We start from the raw sequence: 22820 nt of genomic DNA, 5'->3' as shown, positions 1-22820 counted from the left end.
GGAAGTGGTTAAGGCGCCTCAAATTTTGACTGTGACCGTTGGAAGAAGTTGCCGTGTTTAGTTAACATATTTATTTACTGTTCTATCTTTACACGTCATTTAAAACATATCTCAAGACATTTTGTGCATTACAACAGTCATACAATGCATTGAAAAAATATTGGGACCCTTTTCAGAATTTTCAGTGTATTGAAGAAAGCTTCAATATGAAAATTAAATCATCAATATTTACATATTTTTTAATTGCACTGTACTTCAATAAACTTTCTCTATACATAAATGTCAAGCTATGTACATTCATAAAATTATACAACATAATAAAACTATTTTGTACTAAACATAGGATGCGCCAAAGCAGTAACAGAATCGTAAAAATAAAGTTTACCATGAACACATACATGCTACATGATATGGTCTTTCTAATACCATGTGATTACTTAGCACATATATAACTCGAATAAATAACACGCATTATATTATTATAGAATATATTTGAAATTTGTTTCTAGACTAACACTTATAAGTATGTATCTTATAATACTTGTCAATAATATTGGTGTTCGTAGCCGTCGAAAAAACAAATGAGCAAGTTTGGACGATTAAAATACAGTGATCAATAATAATAAAAGAGTAGTGACGGTCTAGGACAATATTGCACAAAATGCGTCTAAAATATCATTGCTCTGGCTTAACGTTAACGTGGATGGAGCATTTGTTAAACGAATAACTTTTTGTTTAAAAAAGTCAATAGAAAATTTTGATATATTGAATACTCTTATCATCACAGTATCATCAAATCAACGAGAAATTGCCACCTCTGTCTTAAAGTAACAGGCTCAGGTTTACATTAAAAAGGTTCGTTACGCTAGTTAGGCAACAAATGACTTAACAATCATAAGACAGAAATTTCATTATTTTCTAGCACCATTTTTACTGACTAAGAACAGGATTAAATCTAGTATTTGATACAAGTCTATATCAAACTTTCAGCCTCCTTTCATATAATAGCACTGTGCTTACTACTATGCTCCAACGCCGCAAGAACGTCGTGCTTTTGCCGCACGTAAAGTCTCCCTTTCTTCCACGGATTCTGTAACTGCAGGGGCTTAAAATCATCCCTTAAACACCTCTCGCGAGCTCCGATCACAGCGACCAAACAGAAATTCTTCAGTTTGTCGGCTGGGTAAATCGGCCCTTCTTTTCCTTTCAGTACCACAGCCATGTTGAGTTGTTTCACCACTAAATCCACCACTTCCCGCGCGGTGGTTCTTGGCGTGACGTGGAGTTTCAACGAAGTACCACTCGCTAACCCTGTCTCATAAGCAGCGAAAACTTGCAGAATCCCCGATTGGAGTTCTTTGGAAGTTGATTGAGTCATGTCGCTGGGATAAGGAACTTTGAAGAGACCTTCCGGAGTTGAGTCTCTTTTCGTCATGTTTTCAAACGGTTTTAAGTAAGAGTTGGTGTCTTCTGTGCGCGATTTGATGTTGGACAAGCTTTTGGAAAGACCACTTTCTAAGTTCGAGTTCAGGAGGTTCGGTTCTAAGTTGAGATGTCTTGGGCGGTATCGTTCGGATCTGGTACTCATATCCAAGATGGTTTGTTTCATATTGGTCATGCTTTTCGATGGTACCATCTTAGAGCGGTGTTTGATTTTATGTGGGGTTGAGGAACTGACCGGTTGGGGGTTACTATCGCTGTCGGAACTAAGACTATGCAAACTATCCGTAGTGTTGATCGTATTCACACTAACTAAACTTCCACCGTACAAAGGTCTCACACTGAGTAAAGGACTAGTTGTTGCAGACACACTAGAAACGGTACTCGCGCGACATCGATGACTTGAAGTCGTGGGAATGGCAAACAACATGTCTTCACTCCGAGAGGGTGGTAACCTCTCGGTAAGAAAATCACTACCGTAACTATCACTGTTTTTCCGCGATTCTGTATCACTGCAAGCACTGAGGTACTGCGAAGACGTCTCGTTGGTACTCAGATGCTGCTCACTTTTGCTAAATTCGTTCACTAGAGAGTTCGGTGGAGTCATGTTATTGCTGCCAGGGCCAGGCCAGGAGCCCCTTCCCGGGGTGCTTTTCACGACTTTGGTATCTCTTGGAGGGATCTGAAGGAGACTCCTCTTCGGACTCGTACACGTCCCAATCTCTTTGTCTAAGATATACCTCATGGACACCCCGCAAGTTATTCTGTCTCTTGCAAAAGTGATAACGTCCATCAACCACCGCACGGTCTTCCAAATCCCGTTTAACTTCCCTTGGAGGTCCTGAAGACGCGTCAGTCTCTCTTTCGCTATCGCGACTTCGCTGTTAGAGAACGCCTCTCGATGGAGATGGTTGGCGGTAGCGGCGTCCAACTCCAATAAACAGCTTAGTTTGGAGTACTTTTTGATTATGCTGTTTTGGTACGTGTTCAAATGGATCATTTCGAAGACTTGGATTGGCAGACTTAGGAGGTCTCCACGCTGAAGGAGGATCTCTCTTTGACCAGGAACGGAACAAGAGAACTCGGCTGAAGGACACACAACGATGAAACTGACTTCGTCGGTTAAGTCAATCACTTCGGTGTCGTAGAGGCGGTGATTGCTGGCGTCTTCGCTGCTGATTTCCATGTAGTTGAATAGACGTTTTGCTGCGCTGGTGACTAGTTCGAGGAATGTTCGTTGTTGCTCGGTTGCGTTGTCCGTGAGGTCGGGGAGGTGCTGTTGCTTCAGGTATTCCCATTCTTCCCTAAAATGTTAAGTTATTTTACAACTTAGCTTCCAGGAGATTTTATGTGGGATTTGGGGAATAAAGCAGGGAATCCAGAAGGTTCAATTTTCTGTTTTCATTTCCAAGTTTTCAACGTTTTGGGTATCTAAAGGTTCAATTTTCTGTTCCCATTTTCGTAAGAAATTTCAATTCCAGAAGAAAACTTCATGATTTGAGACAGTTTCTTCTAAAATTGGTAGCCCAGAAGGGTCAATATTTGGGATATTCTTCATTTTAAGCTTCCGTTTTTCTTCCTCAGTCCCAGAACTAAGAAAATTTTCTAGCAGAAGAAAGTTTGAGTTTATATTTATTTGTCGCCGAGAAATATTTGGAAAGACTTTATTTATAAAGAGTTTAGAAGACTCAGACTTGGAGCTCATTTTGCCTTTCTCTTTTCATTTCTGAATTCCAAAATAGAAATATTCTAGAAGAATATTCAATAATTTATTATGTATGTTGAGATTCTTCACTTTTAGATATTTTCGTTTACACAATTTGGGACTATTTTACAAAATAGACAGTCTAAAAAGCTCAGATTTAAAGCATAATAATATGATCATTTTGTCTTTCTGTTTTTATTTCTGAGACTCAAAAATAAAAAAAAATGCTAGAAGAATATTCAATGAATTTTCATGGAAGTTGAGACTCTTCGCCTTTAGACAATTTGGGGCTATTTAACTTCAAAAATAGATAATCTAGAAGACTCAAATTTGGAAAATATACTCATGTTGCCTTTCTGTTTTCATTTCTGAGTTCCCAAAAACTAGAAAAAATCCAGGAAGAAAATTGAATGACTCAAAATGGAAGTAGAGGAAGACTCTTCACTTTTAGACACAATTTAGGAGTATTTTACAAAATAGACAGTCTAAAAGGCTCAGATTTAGAGTATAATATGATCACTTTGTCTTTCTGTTTTTATTTCTAAACTTCCAAAAAGTTAGAAAAATTCCTAGAAGGAAATTGAATGACTTAACATGGAAGTAGAAACTTCACGTCTAGACGTTTTCGTTTATCAAATTTTAAGCGATTTTACTTCTAAAATACAGTCTAAAAAGCTCAGATTTAAAGCATACAATCATTTGGCCTTTCTTTTTTCATTTCTGAGACCCAAAAATTCTAGAAGAATATTCAATGAATTTTCATGGAAGTTGAGATTCTTCACATTTAGACATTTTCGTTTACTCAATTTGGGGCTATTTTACCAAAATAGACAGACTAGAAAGCTACATATAATTGATAATTTTGTCTTTGTGTTTTTATTTCTGAGTTTTCAAAAAATTAGAAAAATTCCTAAAAGAAAATTTAATGACTTAATATAAAAATAGAGATTTTTGACTTTTAAACGTTTTCGTTTATCAAATTTAAGGCAATTTTATTTCTAAAAGACAATCTAAAAAGCTCAGATTTAAAGCATATTATAATCATTTTACTTTTCTGTTTTCACTTCTGAGGCCCAAAAATAGAAAAAACTCTAGAAGAATCTTCAATGAATTATTATAGATCTTGAGATTCTTCGCATTTAGATATTTTTGTTTACCCACTTTGGGACTATTTTACTTCTAAAATAGACGACAATCTAGAAGACTCAAATTTAAAGAATATACTCATGTTGGCTTCCTGTTTCCATTTTTTTCCAATATTTAATGATTTATAATGAGAGTAGAGATTCTACAGTTTTGGACATTTCCGTTTGCCCAAAACTCTTCAATTTTAGACATTTTCGTTTATCAAATTTGGAGCGACTTTTACTTCTAAAGTCTAGAATCTAGAAGACTCAAATTCGTAATTATTTTTCCTTTCTGAGTCGACAAAAAATTAGGATATATTGCCCATCCAAACTAAATGTGAATAAACAAACGGATGCGCACCAACAAATTTCACAATACGCAGCCTCGCAAATCAGCTGTTCGCCGCGTTAAGTAGTGGCAGTGGCGTCGTGTTATGAGGAGCATAACAGTATAATTTTTCATTTACACGTTTTCAAACCTTTACTAATGGCACCTTTAAATTATACATTATAAAACGCGCAATCAAAACTAATCATCTTAAGAGTTTTTTTCTTGTTGTCTGCGAAAGCCTGCAACTGCAACTTTATTATGACTTCAAATTTCCTATTTTCGACACCTATGGTAGCGACTATCCTTTTCTATGCGCGTGTTTGTTCACATTTAGTTTGGACGGTCTGTAGGTACAAGTTAAATTAATGTTTTTCAATGGAAGTGAACTCTTCACTTTTAGACATTTTTTTCATCAAATTTAGAGCAACTATACTTCTAAAAAATAGTTTAAAATCAAACAGAAAAGCCTAAAAGCCTAAAAGCCTTTCCGACATTTTTGTCTTTTAGATTTGGGTCAATTTTTCTTCTGAAACAGACTTTATTTAGAGCATTTTGACCTCATTTTTAGAACACGCAAAAATTAGAAAAGAAGAATAATAACAAGGAAGTAATTTAGCCTTCAGACAGCTTCATCCACCGCGTTGAAAATGAAAGTGGAATCCTGCCATTGACCACACAAGGAGGTAGCAAGGACAAAAAGCATTTTTACCTTAGTAACATCTCTGAATTACTTACGCAGACACGTGTGGGTTGTCCCTAACTTTGCAATGCGGCAACATGTTCGGAGACTTGGCAGAAACGACGACTTGTATCAAATCCACCGAACTCTGCATCTTCAAATACGCCAAATACAACCCTTTCGTCAACTTCAAACTGGAAACTTGATGATAATTAATCTGTTCCTGTATCGACGCCATTAGAATCTCCGAAATGCTGTGATCGTCGCCGAGAACTGTCTTCTTGAAGACTTTATTCATCGGCAACCATCTCGAGTTCAAAACCGACACACTTTTCGGAGATTTCACGTAATTGACGGTGCTCAAAACGACAGTCCCTTGTGAATCACGCAATGGTCGATAATAAAGTTGACCGAGATCTTGGAGACACAATGAGGACTGCATTTGCAGAACGGCTGAGAGGAGTTTCGTGCGGAAATGTATAGCAGAAGAGGCGTTCTTCTCCATGTCAGTTCGGAGCGATTTTGTGTCGTCCCAAGTACAGGAAACTTTCATTAACCAATGGAGATCTGTGTGGATACAGCTTGGGAATGTCTCATCGATTTCTATCACAGGTAAAAAGTCTTCATTCGTTACTAATACTTTGTCTTCGTGGTAGAGGATGCAGGCTAAGTAAATCCCTCTTCTTAGGTGCTTCTGGAACTTACTGGCCGCCGTGAAAAGTTGCTTGATTGTGGTCTTTTTTCGTTGGGTTCTCCTTTGAGGACCGGGAGTCTCCAGGATTTCGCTGCCGGGACGCACTTGCTTCACCTCATCCATGAGTTGCTCCAGCTGTCTTTGTCGTCCGTCAAACCTGAGGTAGAAATCCCGTAAAACCCGTCAGTAAGTCAGTCATTCTTACCTGGACTTCTTATTATCGACTTCTCTCCAACTGGACGGCACCACCGACGACGGCGTCGACGTAAGAAACGTCCCGAATCCCTTCAAATTCCCACAAGCCGCCCTAAAGTAGTACCTTCTACCCTGCGTTAAATCTATGCTACAGTTGGTCCTCGACATCTCCAGGAGTTCTTTTTCCCCGGAAATGATACTAAAGTCCGGACGGGTGGACCATTGGACTAAAACAAAAGTTAGAATCTGGGCAATAATACCGTCATTATTACCTTTGAATTTTGTGGTGATGGGTGAATCGTTCGTTGTGGGTTCTTGTAGTCGCATCGTCACCGATGACAAAGACGTGATATCGAGGGCGACTAACGACGGAGGGTCCGGAGGTCGAGCTTGAGTAAAACCTAATACGAGCCTTTTAAGGGTTTTCACCCTTCGGCTCCAAGCGATTGCTTGTTTGTCGTTGTCACCACCAGCGCAACCTGCCAAATGGAAAACTGTTACAAAGTTGCCAACAAAAGCGAGGTAAAGTTTGCGATTTTTGCTTGACATTGCTGCGGGTTTCAGCTGTTTAAATAATCTATTCCAATTTTAAATTAAATCGGTTTCGCTCGATACTGCATTTGGTATTGGAAGTCACATTTCATTCTGGATTGTTTCATAATAATAAATCGGATTATATTCCTTCAGTTCATAATTTTATTACAGTCGCGAAATGTAATAAAGTTCGCAGTTTCCAGAAAGTTCCGCACTGTGTCATTCCGCAATGCCATTTTACAGTTTTAACATTTCAGTAGACATCTTCGGATCCCCAGGAAAATTAAACTAACTCTAGAGAGGCGGTATGTCGACTTCTTCCTTGAAAACTGTGAAATATTTACTTTGATACGTCAAAACCGCTGCAATGGTGCTAGTTTCGACACGACTTTTTTCTGCAAGTGCAGCTGAAAAAAAATTTAGATCACAGAGAAGAATTTTGAGAAATTTTTATTTTATTGACTAATAAAATGGAACCAAAAGTTTTAACACTCTGTATCATCTTTATTTCTGATATTACTGTATTGAAATTTGTGGAGCTTAATAACCTTGAATGCATAATTAAAAGCGCTAATTAACAAAAATTTAGACCAAGGAGAAGAATATTTGTAAATTTTTATTTTTAGGACGACAAAAAAATAATCTTTTTTCAACACCCTGTAATTTCTGTTTTTTAAAGAGCCACAAAAACCAAATTTGTGGAAATTGCCATTTTTGTTTGTACCTCTCAGACCACCAACTTCCAAAAATTTAGATTACAGAGAATTTATTTTAGAAATTTTTATTTTATGGACTAAAAAAATTGAACCAAAAATTTTAACACTGTATTTTCTTCATTTCTAATATTACTGTATTGAAATTTGTGTAGCTCAATATACTTGACGACATTATTAGAAGCGCTAATTTACAAAAATTTAGAAAAAACAGAAGAATATTAAATTTTTTTTTTCAGTATGACCAGAAACTGTTTTTTTTAACACGCTCTAATACCTTAGTTTAAGAAACTATCAAAAAGTCTTAAAAAGTATTTATGAAATTCTGCGTAAAACAAAATACAAGCCATCTTTCTAGCGATAAAAACTACAACAAAACTACAAACCTGTCATCGCCGACGTCGGATACGCATTTCCAATAATACTAGAAAACGACGCCCTCGTGTTCAAAGGCGCCCCGCTCGGTTCGTCTAAAAGTCCACCCAGCTCTTGTAATCTCATTTCAGCCTCGCCAAGCAATTGTTTCAAGTGAGCCCCGAGTTTTTCTGGGCTGGAAACTGAAAGGAAAACACCAAAAGAAAGTTACTCCAATAAGTTAACACTCTCATTGTCTCACGCGATTTTCTTTGCTTTCTTATTTAGTTAATTTATTTTTAATTGTGTGAGCTTCTCTCTTATGCAAATCACACGATTTAAATGAATCGTGAAAAAAATACTTACATCTGTGCCCTTCGCGAGCCCCGAAGCTGACCAGCATCTTTACCAGAGGCCTGTTGTTGCTCAAAACGGCGACATCTAAAGGGGACAAGCCGTCGTTGTTCAAACTGTAAGAAAACAGTTGTTAGATGACTTTCAGTGGCTGTTGCAGAAGGAAATTCAATTGACCCGTGACGGAAATAAGTGTTAAGTGAATTAGTTTATTAAAAGCGCTACTTTTAACGGGGCTCATCCCGTCCTGATCGGATTTTGTTGAAAGTCGACCCTCATTATTGTTATTTGGTGATGGAACGCCGTTCGACGTCGAATTTTTCTTCATCAATGAGCTTCTGCGCACTTTTCTTATTATAGCTTGATTATTATTAATTTATTTTGATCAGACATAAGCGTCTGGGTAATAGGACGATTGAAGTCAAACAAGTGTAATCAAAATAATAAAGTAATCACAGCGAGATTGTTTTGCTCCGACGAAAACCGGCGCAGAAGTAATCAAAAAAATAAACACACATCTTGAATCAGTTCTCGATAACATTTTTTTAAAACACAATTTATTAGTGAGGTAATTTGATATCGATTTAGTTCGTTCAAAATCTCGCTTCGCTTTATCTACTTTTTTTTTATTAATGAAAAACTTCGTCGCCTTTGAGGAATTTAATTTTTAACTTCGCGTTTGATTTTTTTAATTATAGCTTCTTTATAGATTAGATTGTGTCGCATTATATTGTCCTACTTTCTTCCAAGAATTAAAGAGAAGAACAAGTTAAAGTAAAACTGCGAAAAAGTGTCCATGAAATAAAATTAGAATAAAAAAAAAAAAGATTGGATAAATAAGAAATAAGTAAATAAATTTAACTCATCACTTTTGACAGAAAAGGATTCGACTGAAATAGAACTACTTTAGCTAAAAGCAAAGTTGGGATATTAAATTAATTAGCTGCATAATTAATTAAAGCTAAAATATCTGACTGAAACCTACTCGATTTACCTAAATCGCATAAAAGTAAACTAAATGAAACTAAATTAAAACTTAATTTTATCTACGATCGTGCAAAAGTAGCCGTTTAGTGAACTCAGCACAACTTTTTGTATAAATTTAAATCGTAGATAAAACGTTTTAAGAAACACGTTTAAAAAGGCTCTTCATGACATTCATGGCTTTTAAAACACGTAAATTACATATGTAACCATAATAATTGATTCATTTAATTTCAAAAATGTCATAAAATACAAAAAATTGAGTAAATTTAAACAATCAGTTTTACCAAAATAATCAAAATTCTAAATTAAATCAAATATTAAATTAAATTAAATATAACTTCATTGATTTGGGTTAAATTTGGAGACACTACTAGAAAATAATCGAAAAATGTAAGGTACCTGTGGAAAATAAGGCCCGCGATGTAATATAGCCTACTCTTCATAATTTGCACAAAAATGTTTTTTTTCCTCTAATTCTCACTTAGTATTTGAACATTTTTCTTCAGAAGACGGTGAACAAACCTCAATTAAAAAATAAAAATAAAAAAAAAATTACAGCGATTCTAAATTAAGCGGGTCTGATTTGCCACAAGTACCTTAGATCGGTCAAAGCTGCACTAACGTAAGCTCAATAACAAATAAGTGCCACTAAATTTCAGACCGAATTAAACTAAAACAAGGCGCAACTAAATTAAGTGAGAAACCACTAAAACGAAAAAGAGAAGTAATAAATGTGGTTAAATCTACGACATAAAGTATAAAAGTTGAGCGCTAATTCTGTGTTTTACACGAAAATGAAAACGATAAAATCTAAAACCACTACGAGTACTTGCGCTTTACATTTCACCATAATACGTAATTTTATTTGCATGGCAGGTAATTAAACAAGTAAAGCAAACAAACAAAAAGTCTCGTAAATTCACCGAATGTTGGACGTGGCACAAAAATCTGTTTAACATCAAAAAATAAAAAAACTATTGTCGGTTTCAGCGAATTAAACGGATTGTGTGCAACCTCATTCTAATTAATTTAATTGGGGTTTCTATATTACGTCATTAGAATGACGTTATTCCATATTTAAAAATCAACTTCAACAAGCTTCTTTTTTTCTTAAATACATCATATTACCAACGAAAAGTGTAGTTAACCTACGAGACTTGCCGAGTAGGTTCAATGTCTCGATTTCGTAATATCTAATAACACATGTATGCCATACAACGTTTTATCCAATATGTTAAATTATCACCTGATAACAGTAAATAATTTTTTTACTCTGCATTCGAAAAAAGCGAAATTTTAATACTCAGTATACTACAAACTAAAGAATTTTGGCCAAAATAATTTACAGAAAATGTATAAACCATTACGTTCTCGAAGTTTCAAGTTCCAAAGTTTTATTAAAATTGAAGAAAAATTATTTTAGGGTAGGTTTACTTGGAATTACTCAAAAAAAAGAAAGTATTATACTAGACAGAAAATGTTAGTGCGTTCATAGCTTTGACTTTTTAAATAGTTTACAGGAACCTTCCCACAAAACCCCATAAATTTAATTACCCTCAAGTGATCGGGTCTTGTCTGGCCTGAAATTAACCCCAATAAAGACTTTTACGGTGTTGGCTAGCCAGAAGTTTTAAAAGTCAAAGCCATAAACGCACTTCTTTAAAAATGTCCAGATTTTGGAAATGTGAACACACCCCTATATGACATCAGTTATCGACTCACCTATTAACGTCTACATCAGTCGATTCTAGAATTGTGCGGGCTTTTTCCAGATGTCCGTGTTCGACAGCAGCAAACAGAGCTGTAAAAGAGATAAAAAATTCAACAACTAGAACATGATGGCTAACTAACATACAGAAACTTCGTGAAAGCGTCAAAGAGTTCCATTAATTATGACCGAATTGATTATATCCTTGTGCAAGCACGCCACTTATTGCTTCGTTAAAGGACCGAAATAAGCCGTTTAACATGGTCATCAAAACGTAATTGTGCGGTTTAAACTTGAGATATTAATTTCTATACTTGCTCGAACTAAGTGGACATTTAACACACACACACTTCTTTGTAGAACAATAATCTCAACTCAATTTTATCGTCGCTCTGAAAAAGTTATCGCAAAGTAAAGTTGTGATGTAATTACAACTGAATTTCTCGACTCTCAATAAATGGAATGGTTGAAAATTTCATTTGCGCAAATTAGTGGTTTCCTTCTTTCGACGTTCAGAATTTAAATTGAAATTTTCGTTGCGTCCGTGACAAATATCCTTTGAACCGATAATACCATCTCCATTTGGAGCTCTGCTCAACAACTTTAAACAAATTACACTTGAAAGGAAAAAATAGCGCGACGAATCGATTCTGCTTTCTCCACTTTTCAGGGGGAAATGAAGAGATTACCTGGGACTGTTATGAGAATTTTTCATAGCGTCTTCACCGCCATTAATTTACGTAATGGACTTGTGGACGTAGTTCAAGGTGGAAGATGTTTTTACGATAAGAAGCTTATTTCGTTTATTGACTTTGAGATTAAGCAAAATGGGGTTTGGCAGACGATGATTTATCGAAATTTGTAGTTTTAACTTCACGTCATGCAAAGACTGTGACAGCTTCAATTAGTAAAGCTGAAATAAGTAAAGAAAGATGTCGGAATTTTTAGTTAATTGTTGTACGAGGATTTTGAGCACGCATTTGGAATCTGCGTGAAATTCTGCGCAAAATGAATACCATATAACTCAAGTTTGCTTCAAAAATGAGCGAGATTTTGATCGAAGTAGATTTAGTCCGAATTTTTGTTTAGTTAAACTAAAGCATTTTTGGCGCGTGTCTCTCTGCATGAGCAACTCCGAGGTCTTTCGGGGACTTTGATCGCCTAATTACAAATCAACAGGAAACCACAAAACACATGACGCTTAAAGCGGCAAACACCGCCTAAATAAATTTCCCCGTTCAATTGAATTTCAACTTCTCGGCCCGGATTTATCGTTGCGAATAAACCCCGGCCGAGTGTTCCGGGTAAAAGATCGGTTTCTCCTGAAAATGAATAAAAAAAACGACGAGGGATGTTAACTCGGGAAGTCATTCCACTGGTAATTCTTAGATGATTGAGTATTTCTTGCGTTGGCGGAAAAGCTTTTAACTGTAGACAGTTTTTCTTACCGTGTAAATGTATGTTGACCTTTGCTAAACGTTCTAGACGTTGCTGCATCAGTTTCGCTTCTTTTTTACTCGGTTTATGCCCTACTGGAGGTAAATTTGTGTTTGTTGGCAGACTAGCTACCTCCATTTCCGAGTCGCTAGGCACGGTTGGGAGTTCTGTAGGAACAACAAATAAAAAAAATAAAGAAAAGAAACGAAAATACAATACATAATTCATAAAAACAAAAAAGGCGTGGGATGGTGGAAGTGAATAAACAAGGTAATTGACTAATTGGTTTAGCTGTGTGGATTCGCAGCGCAATTTTCACACCAGATGGAGGCTCTTTTTGTCTGCTTTTCGCACTGGTTTATCCAAAAGAAACAATAAATATTGGAACATGTGGCGGTTAACAAAACAGATACAGGCAATGACGGATAATGTAAAAATGTAAACTGAAAAAAATGGGGCGAAAATATTTGTCTTTATATTTAGCTCGACTTCCAAGAATGATAAGGAAGCAAATTTCAGAGGCTAAAATTATAAATTACAAGCATACCAAAGACGCGATTTTGTTGACCTGTTTGTACTGGTCATGGTTGTCATTTTGATGACGACAATGAGTAATCAAGTCAAGGCTCAACTGGATTTTGATTGTGTGCATGAAAAGTGCGATTTTTTCTTATTAAATTATACGAAAAGAGACTTCCATAACTAGGATCTCTTGAAAGTTAATTTTTACAAAGCCTCCATAAATTAATTCCTTTTCAAAGCACGGCGAAATTTTCACAAATGTAAACCGCTCGGCTAAAACTCCGCATTTCCCTTCAACCGTTTTATTGCCATTTATAAATACAATTCTCGCTCACTGCTCGTTATTTTTTTTTCGGCAGACGTAAATATTCCATGTAAAGTACCAATTCATTTTTCCGAATATCCTTTCGGAACGAAAGCGTGAAAAACGCTGATTTCGTATCGACACAACAAAACGTATTCAAAACACATTAGTTACAAGCTTGTAAAATTTCCGCTGATTTCTATTTGCTTGCAACAAACTTAAAAACATGAATAATCCTGCAATTCTACATACGACCGGATTATGAAATTTCTAAACGAGGAAGAAGCATTTCACTAGATGAAAGGCAACGAGTAATTGAATGATGCACCACTGCGTGTCCGGCAGAAAATAACAAAACTTGAGGATAAATATAGATATTTTATGTTTCGGTATAATTATTCAGGTATTTTCGTGGCGGTAAGTAGTCTGGAGAACGTACTTAGTTGCTTCCACTCCAGTGGTTTTAATTCAGAGTATGCAGGCTTCATCATAATTAAGTCGTAAGACGAACTTACTCAATTATTTTTTAACTGCGATCATTTAATCATTCGTTTATCAGTTCGCTTTTAAACAAATAGATATGGCAAAAACTTGCACTATATTTTTGATATAAAAAGCGAAAGTCTGCGGAAATATGATCATCCTCTGAAACAAAATTACAGAATTATGCATAAATATGTAATAAATTATTTAGATTATTACATATTATTTTGTTTTTTCGATTCTTTCCTTTCTTTTACCTTCTTTGCATATTTTTATTAAGTACCGAAATATTTTAAATACACCGTTTAAATTAATGTTTTATTTGAGTTCTTCGTATTCTTTGAAGAATCTAACTTTCCTCCTGGAATATCAGTGTATCAGTCTTAGGATATCACTAGAGATGGTTGGGAAACCAGGAAAATCAAAAGAAAATCACTACAAAATCAGGGAAAATCATTAGGACATCGGGAGCAACCAGAGGATATAACTAGGAAATCAGGAGAAGTTAGACGAAATAACTAAGAAATCAGCGAAAATTAGACGAAATCACAAGGAAATCAGCAAAAATTAGACGAAATCACAAGGAAATCAGGCAAAGTAAAACAAAATCACAAAAAAATCAGGGGAAATTAGACATAATTACAAGGAAATCAGAAGAAGTTAAACGAAATCACAAGGAAATCAGGGAAAATTAGACAAAATTACGAAAAAATCAGGAGAAGTTAGACGAAATCACAAGGAAATCAGGCGAAGTTAGACGAAATCACAAAGAAATCAGGAGAAATTAGACATAATTACAAGGAAATCAGAAGAAGTTAGACGAAAGTACAAAAAAATCAGGAGAAATTAGACAAAATTACGAGAAAATCAGGGAAAGTTAGACAAAATTACAAGGAAATCAAAAGAAGTTAGACGAAATCACTAAAAAATCAGCGAAAATTAGACGTAATCACAAGAAAATCAGGAGAAATTAGACTAAATCACAAGAAAATCAGAGGAAATTAAACAAAATTACAAGGAAATCAGGGAAAGTTAGACGAATTCAAAGGAAATTAGACTAAATCACAAGGACAAGAAAATAAGAAAAAGTTAGACGAAATCACAAGGAAATCAGGAGAAATTAGACAAAATCACAAGAAAATCAGAAGAAATTAAACGAAATTACAAATAAATCAGGGGAAGTTAGTCAAAATCACAAGAAAATCAGCGAGGAAATCAGGGGAAGTTACGTGTATGAAGTATTAACCCTTGCTCTTTCCCCTTTATGCTTCTTACGGATTACAATTTTTCTTCTCATATTCTTCGATCATTTAAACACTCTTCAAGTTCTTAATATTTTGAGTTACTTTAGAACATCCGTCTTCTTTGTGATCTATAATTCTCTTGTTACATCGTTCCCTTTTCCCGTCTTTGAATGCTCAAAAATCTAGAAGTTCTGTACACATTTTCTTATTGATCTCTTTGAATCTTTTTAATTCCTCCTTTCATTCTTTATCAAATGCTTCAAATGCTTAAAAATCTCAAGTTTTCGAGATTCATTACTTCATTAGATTCTTAAAATTCTTCATTCTCACTTTCTCAGGAAAAACTGAGAGTATTAAATTTAAAGATTAAATTCGGGTGTTCATTTCACCTGAGATCCCTAAAGAGTCCTAAATTTCAGAAACTAAAAACTTAGAAAAGCCCAAAAACCTTTTCAAATCTCGAAACAGGTTTGTACCAATGTGATGTAAACTTCGTATTGAGAAACATTCTCTCGTAATTTATTTTTTTGTGTCAATCGCTCATAAACAAATTGTAGGCGTGCATTAGCCTACAGGTTTCCACGTTACCCTTGTCACTGCAGTTACCACACTTGTGACCAATTGAAAATGCATGAAATAGGTGTGTTAATTGCGGTTTCTCAGTATCAACCGATCGAAAAAATAAAGTAGGCGTTATTTATAATTATAGAATCACCCTGTACACTTTTAAACCCGCCTCACGTTTATTGATCTTTTTATAACAACACGACCTACTAAACCAGACCAGAAGACAAATCTCCTTTGTCAAAAATCTGATTTAAATGTCACGTTAACATCTCCTGGGAATTGCACGGAGGAAGAGCGACATTCTCTGCAAATTCTCGTTAAATTTACATGTTTACTAAAGAATGCCGAAGGAAATTCTTCTTTTATTAACCCATTAATCTATTTTACCCTGGGAATCAAAATCTTCGAAATGATGAGAATCAGAAACGTTTGTAAGTGCGTAGGCCTCAATGCAACAAAGAGAAGAAGGCGTCAGCAGCTTTCGATTTCACAGGATGTTTTGCAACATTTATGGTAAATGAGGACTCATAAATATGCCGGACGGATCGCACCGGAATAAAGCCCTTAACCATTTCATGGGCTAACAAGCCTATTGCTTTAAATTGTCTTGATACCAAATTAAATAAATAAGACGCTGTAATGAACTCAATTGGATAAACACCTTCATTAAACGCACCAATTAGCGACAAAAACAACAACAACCCACGATTTGCAAATTTTCTGCAGAAACCACGCTCGATTGGCTACCGCTAACCTAATTTGGTAATGAGACCGATGTTGATTGGTCCAGAGATATGCTCAATTCCCATACAAATGAACTGATTCACCTGACACTAATTCGATTTGACGTTTTGCACTAAAGGGTTGCCTCTGTAGAATAATAATCAGTTTTAATATTAACAGGATTTTAATTGGGAAATTTCGATTCCCTCGCAGATTGGAGAAATCTCAAATAAAAATGAGAGCTTTCGAACGTTGAACTCTTCTGTAAATCCCTACAGCTTTAGGGATGACTGTAACATTTCGGGATCAACTAACGGGACTATTCTGGAGAAATCCCGTCAGGTTAATAACCCGGCCCTTGTGCAACTTAGTAATTAATCTCGTACTTAACGGGACTATTAATGAATTTTTATTTAAAAATGATTTATCCTGTGTCAGATCCGAATGAAGTATTAGGTTTTTTTTCATCACACGCCGTTTAATTGCTTTTGCAGAAGCAATTAGTACGATCGATAAATTAAATTTAATCATTGTGTGGCAGGAAACTGGACGGTGGTCTTCTAAGTGGGTGTTAAAAGTCATTATCGGTGTTGCACCGGAAGAGCAGAAAATTATAACTAAACAGGGATTAAATAAACTTAAACTCTTTTTTTGACTCCACTCTCAGACTTGTCAATTTTGACCCCATTTCCCTGTCTAAATCATTAATCCTTCGTATAAAACGCTTTAATCGAAATAAGGTTTATGTGATGACTCGCAGTGGTATATTACGGTGATAAACCAGATCATATTGACTTTAGCAGTTTTACTTGCTCAACGATCACAGCTTTTAATTAAACATCTTTCGTAAAATTGCCAGTAAAACTTTCCTGGTACAATTTAAGGAAGTTTGTCATCGATCCTGACGGCACTAATGAATCCGTAATTGTAAATTTTACTGTGCCTCGTAATTTTCGCAAATATCGGACATAAAACAAGCGTGTTTTGCTCAACTTTGAATGTCAGTTAATTTCGCGAAATCACACGCAGATTGTACGTTTTGTAATGGAAATGTCTCTTCTTTCATCGGGAAATTAATGAATTGTCCACACGTGGACCGTAATCGCAGTTTTTAATTTCAAAATGAAGCTTTGTCGTGATAAAATTCCGGTATTTCCGCAATTTTTCAGCACAGTTTCGAGAAACGTGAAAGTGAGCAACTACCGATTTTATCTCGCGCATAAATCGGAGCAGAACAAGATAAAACCCACTTATTGAGTTAATTAAACAATTTTTCCTCGACGAAGATCTCGCGATTACTAAAAGACCGAATTTCTCAATGCACACGAATTGCTTTTCTTGTGACTGCTCGACAAAATTTTCCCGCCCACTTAAGATAAATGGTAATAGTTTTGTCGTGTTTTTCGGTTTATCACAGAGGCGTATCTAAACATTTGTCGCATATTCAGGTTAACAACTTTGAGATCGTTGCAACATGACTGTAGCGAAATTTGAATTATTGAAATTCATTTCTTTTATGTAATGAAGGTACTGTGGCGTGAATTCTGAGGCGCTTCCTCCACTTTCAGGAAGAGATTGTTTCCAACCAGTTGGTACTCGATATGAAAATTGCGGTTTTTTGTATCAGTAAAATAGTTTTAGTGTTGAGAGGATCATGATAATCTTTTTAAGAGTTGGAGGACCACTTATAGATAATTATGTAACGTTCACAAATATTTGATGTTGATAGTGGTTCTCCGTGTTTGTTTTCGTTTTCTGATGGCTCGGCTTGGTCTTCAATGTTGCCATGTGGTTGAACAATAAATAGTTTCGACCTCGCTGACTTTGAACGATTCATTTATATACAAACTTAACGAAGATGTGTCGCAACAGAAATATTAATTAATTAAGTCGTTGATTTATTAATGATATCAAAAGTTTCGCACCAGATTACAACATTTTAGAATTAAAAAATCAAAGTTATTTATATTATTATGAGCGAGTGATACAATGACATTTCCCTTAGATATAGTATACAACGTTTTATCTACAAAAGCTCACGACTAAAATTTTGTTACAATTTGACAGATTTGACAGGTGTACTATTTTTTGACACGTCGAATGCCATCCAAATGAGTGCGTATAATGATAAAAAATGAGTGATGTAGTAATATAGCCCCATTATATCACTTGTTGTATAATTACTATTATAAAACGGATTTTAAAACACCAGTTCATGTTAGTGTTGGAATGGACGAGTGCTGTTAAGTTTTATTTAACGAGTTTTTTATGCTATTTTTCGGAATTTGTCTTTTAACTATTTGATTGATAATAAAACTATTAACGCATTTAATTCGGAAACTGTTTGTTAACGCACTCAAAACGCTCTGTTGCCGCAGCAATTTAAGACAAATAGTATATTAAAGAACGTGTTTTATAATGGCCAATTTGGTGCACGAGGTCCCGGTGTACAAAACGAGCCGTAGGCGAGTTTTGTATGGGACGAGTGCACCAATGCCATTATAAAACAAGTCCTTTATACTATTTTTTCGAATTTGCACCCCTTTTTTAATAATAAAATTAAATTTTAGAATTCTAAGAGTTTTCGTGTTACACGATTGGTAATGGTTTTGTAACCACGACTTGCCACTTGATTTTCAAATTTAATTTAAAATTTGACATTTATTGAGTTTCACTGTCACTGAATTTTGACATAACTTAACCTAACCTCACAGCCAGTATTCATATCTATTATATTTAGGTACAATTATTGTTGGCCGCAAAGGACAGTTTAATTATATTCATACATTTTTATTCACGCAGCAATTTATTAAACACAAATCGTAAAAACCAAATTGACCAAGAACTTGACAGGAAACAGGTGACAGCCAGACTAATTAGTTCTGCCAATTCTTAAAAAACAAAATTTCCTACTTTGAGTTCTTTTATAGATACCTATAAACGACTCCAAATTGAGTACTCTAATGGACCTATTAAAGCGGCAAATTCGAAAAATAATTATAATACTGTCGGTTTTAAAACGAAAGATTCCCACATTCTAAATTTGACGATGTTTCTGATTTTTAAATCTTTGGGATTTTCTTTGTAGAGGTTTTAAGGTTTTAAAATTTTAAGGTTGTTGGTTTTAAGGGTATACCAACCTGATCTAAAAACCTTCAAAACTTAAAATTGAGAAGAATTTGAGAACCGAGAAACCTTAAAAATAGAATTATAAAAAAATTAAATTTAAGATTTAAGAATCTGCAAAAAACCTGAAAGCTGTTGGTTCTAAGCATTTTAGAAGTAGAAAAATAATTTTTAATTAAAAAAATTATCCTATACCTACTTAGATTTAAAAATAATTGAATTTAAGAGATGGACGCTAAATTTAGACTGCGATTTAAATTCCGCAAAAATCGGAGACCTTTGGATTATAATAATCTAATAAACCCAATATATTAATAAATTAGAATTATTAATCTAAAATATTGATAATCTGATTCTAAAATCCGATTTTTTGAGCTAAAAATCTGAGAACCTTGATGAACAAAAATTTGAGAATTTTGACGCCTGAAACTTTGTGAATTGAAAAATTAAAACCCTCGATAAAATATAGAATTTGGGACTGAAAAAATCGGATTTTAAAAGAATTTCAAAACCCTAAAAAATAAAAATCCTTAGAGCTTTAAGTTTTAAAACCAATAAAATCATGATAATTTTAGTCCAAAAATTTCAAAAATTAAAAAACATGAGCACCAAATTATCGCAGAACATCGAAATTTTTAAAATCTTGGAAAAGTGGGACTCTGAAATCATAAGAAAGCAGCCTAAAAACTGATAATTTGAGATTAAAAATGAGCCCCAAGCTCAGAAGAACAAAAAATTGAAAGTTTGAAAAAACAATAAAAATTGTTCACAGGACTCGTTTTTTTCTGCATAAATCAAACCGCGAGCAAATATTGGTAACATTCTCAACATATTTGTTCTGGCTCTTAACCATTAGGTATTTATGACTCTAAAGTACAGCATTTGTTGTAACCATATTATTAATCATTTGCATGCGTCCATAAACAGAAATAACAAGATGATTGGCATGTACGTAATTCAACTTTCACCTCATCGTAATTTATATTAAGCAAGCCACAATAAAACAGAAAATAATCAAAATCCAAGAGTACGTCAAAGAATACTTACGGAAGTTTCGCATTCTGTGTTACTTAAATATAAACTTTATGCCGTCATAAAATATAGTTTATCGGTCATTGGAATTTCCGTGTTAGAGGGTTGAGTGTCTTTCTTTAAAATTGAAAAAATCCGCGTCAAGCTGAGACGGATTCCGACGTTTTACGGTCGGTAATAAAATGATAATTCAATTAACGTAAACAAAAACAGTATTTACTTTTGGAATTGGGTTAAGTTAGTGATCTTTGCGGCTTTATCTGGCTTGCGATAATTCCGATATCTGGGACAGGATTTCGGTCTATTTATACGTACTCGAAGTTGAGGAAAACGAAGAGTTCCTAATATTGCTCCTTTTCCTCGACGCCGTCATCGACAACCTCAACGTATTCCGATAAAAACCGTTTTGCCTATAATCGTACCCGAATTCTTCAAACCGTCCTTGACGGTGACATTCCATTCCATTTTTATGGTACCCATTTCCATCAGGTTGCAAACTGATGGGTTCGCAATTTTCCTTAATGGGAATCTGCAAGATTTGAGCGGCCTTCGGTGCCACCACCGGTGGCGGCGTAGTCACCACCTTCTCTTTCCTTTTAAAAGGCAACTTTACTTTATGATCCAACTTGACCATGGGCGTCTTGAGGATGGTTTCCACCGGTTCCTTGACGAAAACTTCAGGAATGACGGAATATTCAAAGTAGTTCCTTGGGTACTCGTGCAAACTCGACATGGAGGACGTCTTCTGCATTGGCGCGTCATCGCTACCCTTGTGACTTAGCAATCGCGCCCCTATGAATCTAAGAGAGGCGCGCACAGATTTTGATCGCTTCAAATGGTTGTCTTTGCGACGGTCTGTTATGAGATCGGCCATTTTCTTCTTCTCACTTTTCTTCAGTTTACCCATCACAACACCACGTTCCGACCGACACTAGTAAAGACCGACACGCGTCCTGCATCTTTCACTGCGCATGGTTCACTGGATTTCAAATTACAAACAGCTGTCTGTCTGTTATGAATGTAAACTCCCAAGAAGGGGACTGAGTATTGTGTGAAATACGCTACCAATTGGGGCCCGTGGCCTCTACGGACCGCACGATAAGGATCATTTTTCCGTTTCGGTTTTGACAAACAGGTAAAATGTGGTTCCTTCACTGACCAAAGTACGAAGACGACTTTTTACCTTGATTTCACCTCTTCCTGTTCCTCACGAAGGTAGTTAAAGAGATAAATCGATTCGTGAAAGTGCATGACGCTTTTTGCCATATCTATTGCCTAGTAAAGATGGTCGTTACACAACCAGTTTGTGTAATAATAAGTTTTGACATTACAACCAAGAGGTTGACCTATTGTTCTCTCGGAAACAGATTGAACATCCGCACTAGTTTCTCATTTATTAGCACGAGTGTGATAAACTTATGAAGTGTTGAAATAAATATTGGGATAGCAGTTTTATGAATCAAAATAGAAAGCCGTTAATAGCAAGCATAAATAAAATTGTACGTCAATTAAAAAAATAGGGCAAGTTTTCAAAAGTTTACCGTTTTTAAAACCAGAAGTGTTTATGTAAATACGTGCTAAAATTTTGTTAGAACGAACCTTATATAGCGGCTAAAACTTTTTGTTTTATCAGTGCTAAACTGTTATGCGGCTATCACTTTCTTTCGCTTATTATCGTCACTTTTACTACACTTGTTGTATAACGTTTAGTTACTTTTGCCAATAGACAAGTTTGATTATGTAAGCGTAACAAAATTGATTAATATAAGGCTAAAATTGCAAGAGTTGTGCACTTTATTAAAATTTTTTGAATACTTTTGATTCACCTTAAATAAAAAATTCTAAAATCTGTATTTTTCGCTGTTTAATTTAGCGATTTTTTAGAGTTAATAAAAGAGTCGAAACTAGCAATTTGCGCAAATTTGATTGATATAACACTTAAAATACCTAAGTTACGAATTTTATTGAAAAGTTTTGGTTATTATTGGTTCTGCATGAAAATAAAAAAAATTAAAATTTGTATTTTGGGCCCTATAATTTAGAGACTTGTGGAGTTAATAAAAGAGTTAAAACTAGCAATTTGCCCAAATTTGATTGACATAACACATAAATTGGCAGAGTTACAAATTTTTAGTGAAAACAATTAGATATTATTCGATCAGCTAAAAAATAAAAAATTCTAAAATTTGCATTTTTGGCCCTATAATTTAGCGACTTGGTGGAGTTAATAAAAAACTCAAAACAAGCAATTTGCCCAAATTTGATTGATATAATATTTAAAATGCCAGAATTACGAATTTTAGTGTAAATTTTTGATTGTTTTTGGTTCAGCTCGAAAATAAAAAATTCTAAATTTTGTACTTTTGGCCCTATAATTTAGGGATTTGGTAGAGTTAATAAAAGACTCAAAACCAGCAGTTTGTCAAAATTTGATTGATATAACACTTAAATTGACAGAGTTACGAATTTTAGTGAAAAAATTTAGATATTACTCGATCAGCTTGAAAATAAAACATTCAAAAATTTGTATTTTTTGCCCTATAATTCAGCAATTTAGTGGA

At 34.9% G+C, this 22820-nt stretch overlaps 1 protein-coding gene across 1 annotated transcript; it reads right to left on the bottom strand.

The window, feature by feature from the left end:
• Positions 1 to 461: 461 nt before the first annotated feature.
• wake (ankyrin repeat and fibronectin type III domain containing protein wide awake) lies at positions 462 to 21181 on the bottom strand. Its single transcript, XM_088040639.1, has 9 exons — positions 20575 to 21181; positions 12270 to 12425; positions 10836 to 10914; positions 8139 to 8242; positions 7805 to 7975; positions 6444 to 6650; positions 6182 to 6398; positions 5339 to 6133; positions 462 to 2744 (listed from the first exon to the last, which is right to left on the bottom strand). The coding sequence occupies exons 1-9, from the start codon at positions 21164 to 21166 to the stop codon at positions 998 to 1000; spliced, it is 4068 nt and encodes a 1355-aa protein (XP_087896765.1). The 5' UTR covers positions 21167 to 21181; the 3' UTR covers positions 462 to 997.
• Positions 21182 to 22820: the final 1639 nt, after the last annotated feature.

This window comes from Gnatocerus cornutus, chromosome 7 (assembly GCF_029298725.1).
Source record: "Gnatocerus cornutus isolate USDA-ARS CGAHR chromosome 7, icGnaCorn1.1, whole genome shotgun sequence".
NCBI lineage: Eukaryota > Metazoa > Arthropoda > Insecta > Coleoptera > Tenebrionidae > Gnatocerus > Gnatocerus cornutus.
This window is presented reverse-complemented; position numbering and strand designations above follow the sequence as displayed.